The following is a 12,033-nucleotide window of genomic DNA, read 5'->3' as shown; positions in this document are numbered from 1 at the left end:
AAGTCAAGTGAAACTAGGAATGATGGTAATGCTGTTGGCCTAGTGAAAAGTCTGAACATCAGGAAATCAATTCTCGGTGGTAAAGAAAAAATAGACTTGTTGCAGTCTATTTAGGGTGACAAGACACACGAAATGAAATGAATGATGCATGTGTAATGTGTAAGCATAATTTAGAAGAAGAATAATGCTTCAGATCTGTTGATCTAAGATACATTTTTCATGAATGCCTTCAGAGATGATGTGTTTGGGTTGAGTGAGCATAAATAAATGAGAGGAAGTTCTACCACATTTGAACTTGGTAGATATAAAATTCTACTCTTCCTTAGTGCTCTGTTAATTTCTTGAACTGTTACTTTCATGAATTAGATAGGTTCTTGCTTGTGGCAATAGCTGAGGACCAGGGCATAGAAAGGGCCCCATAAACAGCATATGTATAGCCTGCCACTGCCCCTGAGACAGCGGCAGGCACAGTGAGTGCATTGCAGTTATGCCAAAGTTGGTCTCAAGACCATAACTGCTTAGGTCATTAGCTGTGAGGCAAAACCGTATCTATATAGACGTAATTGTATACATAGCTATGTGAATACCTTTGTGAAATCTTCCTAAATTACATATAATTTTAAAAGAATCTCTGCCTGCGAAATTTTATGGAATCCATTTGTTTATGCTTGAAGCAAAGTTGTATGAATAGCAACACCAAATTAGATTAAGTTCATTGACAGTTGCTATATTTTTTTTTTGCCAAAAGACTTTATTATTAGATTGTGGGTAAATTTCTGAAGAATTAAAATTGTGTAGTTGATTTTTCTGTGTGTGTTACTGTTTTATTTATTCATTTTGTGGTGCTGGGATCAATCCCAGAGCCTCACACATGCCAGGCAAGAGCTCTGACATTGAGCTACATCCTCAGCCCTGCGTGTATTATTATTGTTGTTGTTTGGAGGCATTGGTTGAATGTAGAGCCATTGCACTGAGCTCTATCCCCAGCCTTTTTTTTTTTTTTTGATACTGGAGATCAAACTCGGGACCTTGTGCTTGCGAGGCAGGTGGTGGAACCACTGAGCTAAATCAGTGCCCTATCCATATGCCCAGCTTTTTAAAAAAAATTTTTAATTTGAAACAGTGTCTTGCTAAGTTGCCCAGGCTGAATTCAGACTTGCAGTTCTCCTGCCTCAGCCTCTCAGAGTGCTGGTATTACAGATGTGTGGCACCAACGCCTGGCTACAGGTATTATTATTATTATTATTATTATTATTTTTGGTACCGGGGATCAAACTCAGGTCCTTGCGCTTGCAGGGCAGGTGGCAGAACCACTGAGCTAAATCCAACAGGTGTTTTTTTTTTTTTTTTTTTTTTCGGTACTGGGGATCGAACTCAGGTCCTTGTACTTGCGAGGAAGGCGGCAGAACCACTGAGCTAAATCCCCAGCCCTAACAGGTGTTATTTTTGGTATTTATTTTTAAATACAAAAACAACAAGTCCATATCTATAGGAGGATAAATTGTAAGTCAAAGACTAAAGCATTTATTTCTTCAGAAATATTCTCATCTTAAGAATATCTTCAAAAATGTGTATAACTATAACATCTTGGTATAAAATAGAACAGCTATGTATATGAGAAGCCAAGAATTAGGTAACATTCCACTTTCTTTTAAATGGAAAGTTACTTTTGCTAGTAAGAAAGTTACTTTTAGAGTAGCCAGCCTCCTTCAAAATAGCAACAAGCATTGATATTGCCCATTGCTTATGGGATTGGGATCTTTATAGAGATCTCATTTAAAAAATGAGACATAGAGCAAGGGAGGGGAGGTGCTGTGTGTAGCGTGAGAAACCCTGCCTTCTGCTGGGATACCCTCCTGGGGTACATGCTTCTTTCTACAGCCTCCCACCTGCGGTAAGACGCCAGCCTTCTTGAGGCTGCTGCTGCTGATTTCCAGGTTCAACTGAAATAAGATTTGTTTTAATTAGAAAATGCAATCGCAAGTGGTCAGCAAAAGCTTCAGCTTTTTATTATTTGTTCCCATGCTAACATAAAACACTGTTTCAACACAACTTCTATCAGCTGTTCTTCTCAGACTCGTTTGTTCTTTATTCCCTTTTCTGTGTCACAACAGATAAAACACCATTGGATTTTTAAAGGCGCTTTTTTAGGGATACTGTTTTAGGAAAAACTCTACATATAATCAACTATTTTCTGAGGTAATCATGTATTTTCTATTTTCTGAGATATGACTGAAAAATACAGTAAAAGTTTAAATGAAAACAAATTTATTACAGTGAAAATCAGATTGGCCTTAAGGCCCCAAAAATCACTCCTTGCTTCGAATACACTTATCCTAGCATTCTATTTTTTCAGAACGCTGCAAATGTAAGCCTATCAGAGCTACACAGAAGACCTATTTCCGGAACAATTACAACTATGGTAAGCACACTTGTGTAAAGAATGGTGTGTGCGTGTGCGTGCTGCATGTGCACGCTTGTATGCATATAAATGAGTATAGCAATTTAAGAATATGGCTTAAGCTATGTGGCACACGCCTGAGTGATCCTAGTACTCTGGAAGGCTGAGCCAGGAAGACTGCAAGCTCAAGTCCAGCCCGGGAAATTTAGTGACTTAGTGAGACCCTGCCTCAAAATAAAAAATAGAATAAAGAGTTGGAGATGTAGCTCAGTGTAAGGGCCCTGGACCCACCCCCCCCCAAAAAAAAAAACCTTGTTTAAGTCAATTAAAATGGTTCACATGGGCAAGGCTCTTAACAGATGCTGGATTCTGAGTCTCTCCGGCAGCAGTTGCCGTGTTAGAGCCATGCCCTTCAGTGCGCAGAGGTTAAGTTAAATTTCCAGGCAGATGGGCTCTTCCCTACCTGGGTGACTGAGGAAGACCTGAGCTTGTATTTGCAGCAGTCCGCTGAGCTCCATGGGCGTACGCTAGATTGTGTGAGTTTGGTCAAGAGGCTCAACTGGGTTTCTTCAGTCAGTTTAGCCCAAGGAGAATATCAACAGATTTGCAAAGTAACACTTAATAGAAGTGGTTAGCGTTCAGTTGAGGAGATGTTTTGTTACCTAGCTTGGCCCAACAATATGATATTCTGATAAACATAATATTAACTGGAGAGTTACTAACCTGAATGTAGCTGTAACTTTGGAGGATGAAAAGCCTGCTGAGTGTGTCAGCGCTGGGTGGTCTCCATACACTGTCTAATTTTCTCAGCCCTCCATGAGCTGCATTACCATGAATTTACCAATGAATATTGAACATTAAGTTATCCCTTCTTTAATTGTTCACAATGTACTTTTGGGTACGAGTGGGCTTCCGTGTTATAAGTCAATTGTCATCATTTTTAGAAGGGGCAATTACTAATTTTCCAGTTGATAAAATATGGAACAAGTCAGGATTTACTGTATTCTATAGATATTTTCACGTTTCACTTGCTATATTCCATAGGCAGTTTTTGGATTTTTTTTTTTCCTAGCAGTACAAGTTGAGTATCCCTGATTCAATATGATTAAAACTAGAAGTATTTTGGATATCAGATTTTGGAAGTTTTACTTATATGTAATGAGACATCTTGGGTTTGGGACCCAAGTTTAAACACAGAATATATTTATGTTTTATAGAGACCTTATACGTATTGCCCAAAGGTAATTTTATACAATATTTTTATGCCCCTGAGTTTTGACTATGACCCAGCACATAAGGTCAGGTGTAGCATTTTCTCCCTCTGGTGTAACTGATGCTCAGAATGTGTCTGGTGTTAGGTTTTTGGATTAGGAATGCTCAGCCTGTATCTATGAGGTTAATGAAGGTCTCATTACTCTCTTTAGAAGACCATTGATGCTGACTCTGAGTGAGCGTGGCAGTCAAACAGACTTATAAAGTGAACTTTATCATTAAATGAACATTTCATTGTGTTTGTATAGCCTATTTTAGAAGATATAGGACACAGGGCAGATTTATTTCTACTTCTGCACTTTTGGGAATTGGAAAGAGAAATGGATAAGACTGTAAGAGTAATCTTGGATGTCTTTGGAAATACTGTGTATTAAAAAATATAAAGTAGAAAATTCTTGGTATAATTAAATCTCTTTAAAACAAATGCCACTAATTTCCCAAGTTTTCTTCAATAGGATCGATCCCCCCTTGCCCTGCCCCGTACTGGGGATCAAACTCAGGACCTTAAGCTTGCAAGGCAGGCGCAGTGCCACTGAGCTAAATCCCCAGCCCTGGGCTCAATTTTTATTTATTTGGCTTACTACTCATTTTAAGAGGAACCTTGCCCCTCTTAGTCAGTAATGGACACAACCTTCCAAGGTGGAAAGGTTACATATACTGAAGAAGTAAGATGCCTGGCTGCTTAACAGGAGACCTGTTCCTTAGGCAAATTGCTGTGTGAAACCTCAGGGAAAAGAAAGCTCTTAATTTCCAGGAGATTAGCTTTTTCAGATTGAAGAATGCTATGTGAACTTTTCAGTTCAAAGTTCAAACATAATTTTATGTCAGAGAAATTTAGTAATTTGTATTTTACTTAACTTACTATTAAATTTTATTTTATTCATCCCCTTTAATGTTGTAGTGGTTGGTACTGCTATTTTTGTTAAAAGTTAAAATATCAGTGGTTATAAGTCACTGGAAAGAGAAGACCTTAGAGAAGGTAGCTAAGGGAATATTGTAAAATAAAATGAGAAAGGAAGAAATTATTTTTATAGCCAAACAGTCATGTTTCCTATCATTTAAGGATTGTCACATGTCTGGGACTTGCACATTCTTCGGGGGGGGGGGCAGGCACTCAAATGATGGACTAGAAGGAAAATCTGAAGGGGAAGTACATTTTTACCTGGAAAATAATTTGATTTTTATTTTATATATTTGCATGTATCTATTGAGAAACAAAGTAAGGGTTGGAATAATTGAATATTTCAGATAAAACCTTTGCCTCATTCAGATTTAGTTTTTAAAAAACTAGAAGTTAAATGAAATTACTTGAATAATAAAGTAGGTCTTAGACAGAGATATTTATTTTGGAGTGGGTACATGTGTTAAAAATTTCTAATAAAAATAGTAGACACATTGGGTAAATAAATCATTAGTTTGAGAACATTTACACAGTTCACTAATCTCTAGTGGTTGATGGATGCTGTGAAACACATTCATTTAAGCCAGGACACAAAAAAATGTCTGCTAGCCAGGGTTAAGAATTTATCATTTGATTCTCCCAAATGACGTTTCAAAATGAACAATCTTATCTCTTATTAAAATACAGAATCTAGGGCTGGGGATTTAGCTCAGTGGTTCCACTGCCAGCCTCGCAAGTGCAAGGTCCCCTCCCCGCCAAATAAAATAAAATACAGAATCTAGAGAAGGTCAATAGGAAAGGACTCCACTTGCAAAACCAAACAGGCAGGGACAGCTAGGCAGTTATATTTTGTTTGCTACAAGTTCTCATTCTTAAGGCAACTAGTTTTCTAGACTGAAATACCTATGAAGCAAAAATACGTTTTTATCATAACAATTTAAAAATGAATCCATAGTTTAATTTCTGTCATGTGCATGTTGTACTGGTGGAATATTAAGTTTCTGTGATGGAGTTGATGCAGTGATAGAAAAATGACTTAACTACTTTCGTGGAGTACTTTTTCTAATCCTTTTTACAAAGTCTCAAACTCCTAAAACACATGAGAGGTCTGCAGACAAAGTGATCTGCAGATTCATACATAAGAAGCTTTCAAAAAGTGTATTCATTTGGGTAAATTGTGTTTTCCTCTGTGTAACATCTGTGGATATTGAATTGCTGCAGTGAGGGTTCCCGAGCCACTGCTATTGACTTCTTGCTAATGGACATTTTTACTTCTTTCTTAATATTGAAAAAAAATTTTTCTTTAAAAAGTTCATTTGGGCGGGGGATTTAGCTCAGTGGTTTCGCTGCTTGCCTCACAAGTGCAAGGACCCGAGTTCGATCCCCAGTACCAAAAACAAACAAAACAAAACAAAAAAGTTCATTTACCAGAAGTCCAAAGGAGAGATACAGAAAAGTAGCAGTACTGTTTCTCCCTGGATTCTAAGTCAAATATTTTGACTTTGCAACTGAAGCCAATTTATCTTTATATTGCGAAGTGAAGTTGACTCTTGGAGGACGAACTGAGTGCGTCCAGCCAGGCAGGGTGCAAGCACTGTTAGAACACACTCGGTCACGGTGGATGGAGCTGTGACTTTGAAGCAGATGGAGGGAACAGGTCCAGTGGTGATAACTTCTATTCAAGAGGAAGATTTCGTATAACTGAAGGAGAGTATTAAAGATAGCACACTGAAAAAAACAAACAAACAAATAAACAAACAAAAAGATATCACACTGAAACCAAAATGAAATTTTGGAGGAAAATTAAAATATTCAGTCTTTGATTATCTAAGTGGATTTCTCGTAATGAAACTCATGCATACACAGACACACAAATTGGAAAGGGACTGGGCTGAGCGTTGGCGGGGAAGTATGCGGCTTCGTTTTTTACTCACTAACATCTAAGGCAAAAATACGTGGTTGACTTTTCCTCTCCAATCAGTGAACATTGTATGAGTCTTTTTTTTTTTGGTACCAGGGATCAAACTCGGGTCCTTGCGCTTGCGAGGCAGGCGGGTGAACCACTGAGCTAAATCCCTGGCCCTCCAATCAGTGAACATTAAGTGGACAGGAGTTGACTAGAAAGAAGCTTACCCATCTTTCATGAATGGGGGTGTGTATTTTACTAAACCAGCTATGCTGTCTTTTATTGCAGTCATTCGGGCTAAAGTTAAAGAGTTGAAGACTAAGTGCCATGATGTGACTGCAGTAGTGGAGGTGAAGGAGATTCTAAAGGCGTCTCTGGTGAACATCCCAAGGGACACTGTCAACCTCCACACCAGCTCTGGCTGCCTGTGTCCCCCACTTAACGTTAATGAGGAATATATCATCATGGGCTATGAAGACGAGGAACGCTCCAGGTAATTCATGCCTTAAGAATAATTTCTTTGCCTATCCACCCACTGCATTTCTCGGTAGAGATCTTACTGTGGTAAGATCTTACATTATCTTTCTGTTTTCTCGAAGATTACAGGAGGGCTTTAATTGAATCTCTCAACTTCATATATTGAGTAGAAGACTATGCATGTACAACTTAGAGGTATGCATTTTCCCAGAGAGAGAGAGAGAGAGAGAGAGAGAGAGAGATTATAGCTTCATTTGTTCCTTAAAAGAGTCCTTGATTTCCAAATTACTAAAAGTTACTGCTTTTAAACTTAGTTCTTCTATTCTAGAATAAACATATTAAGGTTTTTTTGGCATTGATTCCTTGTATTTTTCAATAATATGCTTTAATTTTTTAAAACTGATTGCTTGTTTAAAAAAATGCAGATTACTCTTAGTGGAAGGCTCCATAGCAGAGAAATGGAAAGATCGACTTGGTAAAAAAGTAAAGGTAAGCCCATACCTATATTTCATTCAAAGTAATACAGTACAGAGAAAGCAAAAGCAGAATACAGCCAACTGTCACTTAAATAACTACCCTCAACTACATGAGACTATGTATATTTTCATACATAATACTCCATGAACTGAGTTTATCGTTAATGCTTTGGAAACTTTTGGTTTTTGTTTTTTGTTTTTGTTTTTTTGGTACTGGGGATTGAGCTCAGGACCTTGCGCTTTTGAGGCAGGCAGTGACACCACTGAGCTAAATTCCCAGCCCTTCATTAATGCTTATTTTGTTTCAAGGAATGAGTTCCCTGTATGCATATCAGGATCCAAATATAGTTGCTCGGACTTCTTATAATAAGTCTAGCAGTAGTTTGTCTAGTTCTAATAGGGTGGTTTTTACATTATAGGACTGTAACTTCTGATAGAGTATTACTCTGTCAGTTTGTGAGTTACCGCTTTTGTCCTCATGTTTCCTTGGAGGTCAGAAGAAGGCTGCTCTACGGCCAACATTCCACTTAACTTCAGGCAGAAAGAAGGGAAGGGAAAAGGGATTTCCAAGAGTTCCATCTAGCAACTTTTTCTTAGGAGTTCTGGGCAGAGCCTAAGTGTTGCAGCCATTCTTAGCTGCAAAGGAGGCTAGGAAATGACATATTTTTTGGTTTTGTTTTTAAAGCTAGGTGTATTGTTTCCTTGAACAAATTATACTTCTGTGAGAAGGGGAAAATAAACAGTGGGTAGGGAAAAAGTCCGATGCACAGGCACCAATTCCTATAGACAAGGGGCAGCCACAATATCTCTATATAAGAGATCTGACCAAATTACATCCTTAGAACAATTATGTAGCTTTATTTTTAATCCATTCACTCTTGGATTCTGGACATACATTAACAAAAATCAAGTAGTAAATTACTACCTTATCGAAGGTTTCATTCTTACTGCACTGAGTGAATCTGTTTAAGGGAAAGAATGTTGGGGGAAGTGCACGCAGGATAAAGAAACTCAAAGGATGTGTGTTCCGAGTGGGGTAGGAGTGGGAACTGCACCAAACATAATACATCCTCTTCCCTCTGCCAGTTTGAAGGGTTGGGAAACATTTACGGGATAAGTTAAACACCCTTGGGCAGTTGATTTTATACATCTGGCACTTGACACAGCCGACATTTGAAATTAAGTGACCTATAGAAATGTAGAGGGCATTACTTTGGAGGGAGAAACTGTCGCCAGTAAGTTCCTCACCCCCCCCCCCAGTATATTTATTAAAATGTACTGCGTTGTAAGTGCAGACTCGTGGGCATTCTCTATTTCCATCCCTCTTCAGTTAGTTTGGTGTTTATTAAAGAAGTGGCTCTTCTTTGGGATGTTGGACTGTCTTACTGTCCTTTTAATTTGGTTTTCTACTTGCTAATGCAGAACAGGAATTTGTCCTAAATTCCTGTATCAGTTGGAAGAGCTTTCAGAATCTTAGCTGCAGAGCATGCAACAAGCTTCACTGCTTGTGTTGTCAGCGGGACACATGGCTTGTTTGTCTTGTTTTTCAGTAAGTGGACATGTTTCCCATTGTTTTCTGTAGGGGACTCACAGTTACTGTGAAATCATTTACATTCTCAGTCTGGATTTAAACATAATAATGGGAAGACATAAACTAATGGCTGGAACAATTTTTAATTTGTATGTACGTACTCAGGGCCAAAGTGTTTGGATAGAAAAACCTTTCTTTGGCCAGAATTATTGAGATCCTTATTTCAGCTTTCTAGTCAACTGGAGAATGTAAAAAATAATTTTATGGAGGATGTTAGTCGTTTATTTAATCAAAGTTGCTTTTCTCAGCTGTATTTTGCTGTAAGTAGATAGGTCAAGTACTTGAAGACATTTTTATGGTTTTTCCATGAAAATGATAGTTTACTTAAGTCTCTTTTATAGCAGATTGTTCAAACCAAGCTATTTGGATTACCTTGGGGAAAATCAGATTGTTTTTGAAAATGGAAACAATAAGATTGTGGAATAAAATGTGCTAAAATAGACTTTCAGTAATAGAAAAATAGTATATTATACACTTTATTCATTTTTCTTCAATCTTCAGAGCAATCATATAAGTAGATTTTATTATTGATTCCAATGTAGAAATCATGAAAACAAATCTGTTCAAGAAATGTTGCAGGGTAAATTATGGAGTTAGAATTTGAACTTGGGCCATCTGATATTAGCATCTTTCTACTTGAAGTGTGGTCCTGGGCCAGCAACAGGGCTGCTACATGGGACCTGTCAGCTGTGAAAATCCAGGTCCCCATCCCAGGCCTACAGAGTAGGAATTTACATTTCTTTTTTTTGGTACCGGGGATCGAACTCAGGACCTCGCACTTATGAGGAAAGGCGGCAGAACCGCTGAGGTAAATCCCTGGCCTACATTTTTAACAAGATCTACAAGTGTTTTCTGTCATTGAATCTTGAGAACTATAGCTATCATTCTTATTCACTTAGCTACACTTCCATAACATAATTTCCATTTAATTTCATATACTACATGCAAGTAATATTGTTATTGTTAATATGAAATATTACTCAAAGTGACTAGCTGTTAAAAACATTGCAATGCTTGCTTTATAAAGCTCAGAATGAGGGTGCCAGGGGTTTAGCTCAGTGGTTCCACCACCTGCCTTGCAAGTGCAAGGTCCTGAGTTCGATCCCCAGTACCAAAAAAACCTCAGAATAAGGGCAGAATCAGTGTCTGTTTTCTTTGCTACACTTAATAGATATTATTAATTATAAAAATATATTAGGGACATCATCCTGCCTTCTTTTTTTTTTTTTGTAGTACCAGAGATTGAACTCAGGACCTTGTGCTTGCCAGGCAGGTGTGGCGCCACTGAGCTAAATCCCTAGTCCTCAAACAGGTTTTAAAAGGCTATCTTGTTTTGTGTCTTAAGAGAGAATTAAAGGGCCAGGGATTTAGCTCAGTGGTTCCGCTGCCTGCCTCGCAAGTGCAAGGACCCGAGTTCGATCAACAGTGTCCTTTATTCAAATATTCTATGTAACTTCCATTTGTATGTTATCTCAGGAAATGCCCACAGATATTGGTAGATACTTGGATCATTTACAGACAGAAATTTTAGTTTTATGGTTTGATATGAAAGCATCATTGACTACATTAGCGATGAACAGCTTTGTGCATTTTGAAATTAGAGCATTGTGTTTCTGTGGTGTCAGGTTCATTGTTACCCTAGGATGTAGATAAATTTATACCTTTGGAAACGCAGTAAAATGCCTTAACGATCTGACTGGGCAGACTAAGCCAGCCATTAGTCATGGAAATGGTGACCCTGGTGATCCCTGTGTGTGGCTGTTTTCTCTCTTGTGTTTCACAGCGCTGGGACGTGAAGCTCCGTCATCTCGGGCTGAGTAAAAGTGACTCTAGCGTCAGCGATCCGGCTCAGAATCAGAAGTCCGGCAGGACCTCTAACCCCCGGCAAGCACGTACCTAAACCCTGAAGTGCGAAGAGTGACATCAGTGGCCTTCCTACTAAGACTTGCATTGCTGGACTAGCAAAGGAAAATTGCACTATTGCACGTCATATTCTATTGTTTACTACAAAAATCATGTGGTAACTGATATTTCTCCCCTTTTTCTGTTTTTCTCCTCCCTCCCCCCCCCCCCCTTTTAAGTCTCTAAATATGTGTTTTCTATTTCACTAATCACGGAAGAACCGTTATTTTGCAATAATAATAAATTGAACTTGTTGATACTAGGGCCTCTTTGCTGGAGTCCCTGATGTTAATTTCATCTGCACTCAGACTGGGAATGCAATTCTGGATGTAAGGCGAGATTTCTGGTATATGCAGAAAGCCAGGTACGCTGTAAAACATACTCTGGTGATCTAATTACAGCCTTATTTTTGTATGCCGTTTGGGTATTCTCATGCTGAGACAGTTCTAAATGTTTATAAAGGTAAAATGGCAGTTTGAAGTCAGATGCCATACAGGCAAAGCAATCAAGCACCAGGAAGCATTTATGAGGAAACGACACACAAGATGAATTGTTTTCAAGATTGGCAGGAAGCAAAATAAATAGTGTAGGTAGCTGAGGAAAGAACATTTTGCCTGATGGAGAAGCACAAGTGAAACCAGGAGCCTTTGGGGAGTTTACAGTAGCGTTTTTCTTCTCGAAGTATATTTGATTTGTTCATGAATATATTGATCGGCTTTAGGGAGGTGACTTATAACTAGACATCTGCTGTTGTCACCCTAGTTCTGTTTAATTTGTTTCCTTCTAAATAAACCCATTGGTGAAAGTCTTTCCCCTCGCTCTCTTCTTTCATAATAAATTGGACTTCTGTATTGGCTAGGAAAAGCGTGCATACATGAGCTTCAGGGTGTTATTTTAAAAAGGTACAGAGCTTACAAAATGCCATTGTTTACAAGACAGTGAAATGTGCAAAAATATATATTTTTTGCTATGTGTTTGTGGCTGTGTTTGTGTACCTGTATGTGTATGCACTTACTCAAGTTGGACTACATTACAGGCTTATGCACGGATCTGGTCATGATCATTTGGATTTATGCTGTTTAATGCTCAGAATTTTCTAATAAAAGG

General features: G+C 38.3%; 1 protein-coding gene across 2 annotated transcripts in view; it reads left to right on the top strand.

Moving 5' to 3' along the window:
* Positions 1–11,734, top strand: part of Frzb (frizzled related protein) — a 31,275-nt gene extending 19,541 nt beyond the window's left edge. The window contains exons 3-6 of one of the 2 annotated variants that reach the window (XM_021247140.2): positions 2,357–2,422; positions 6,769–6,973; positions 7,383–7,446; positions 10,808–11,734. In XM_021247140.2, the coding sequence (XP_021102799.1) occupies positions 2,357–2,422; positions 6,769–6,973; positions 7,383–7,446; positions 10,808–10,924 (452 nt within the window). In that variant the 3' untranslated portion in view covers positions 10,925–11,734. The remainder of the gene's footprint in view (positions 1–2,356; positions 2,423–6,768; positions 6,974–7,382; positions 7,447–10,807) is intronic. The other variant, XM_021247141.2, reaches the window with a different exon arrangement.
* The last annotated feature ends 299 nt before the right edge of the window (positions 11,735–12,033 follow it).

Source organism: Heterocephalus glaber, unplaced genomic scaffold (assembly GCF_053883595.1).
Source record: "Heterocephalus glaber isolate CG9 unplaced genomic scaffold, H.glaber_assembly_v1.0 deba00000347, whole genome shotgun sequence".
In the NCBI taxonomy this organism is placed as follows: Eukaryota; Metazoa; Chordata; class Mammalia; order Rodentia; family Bathyergidae; genus Heterocephalus; species Heterocephalus glaber.
This window is presented reverse-complemented; position numbering and strand designations above follow the sequence as displayed.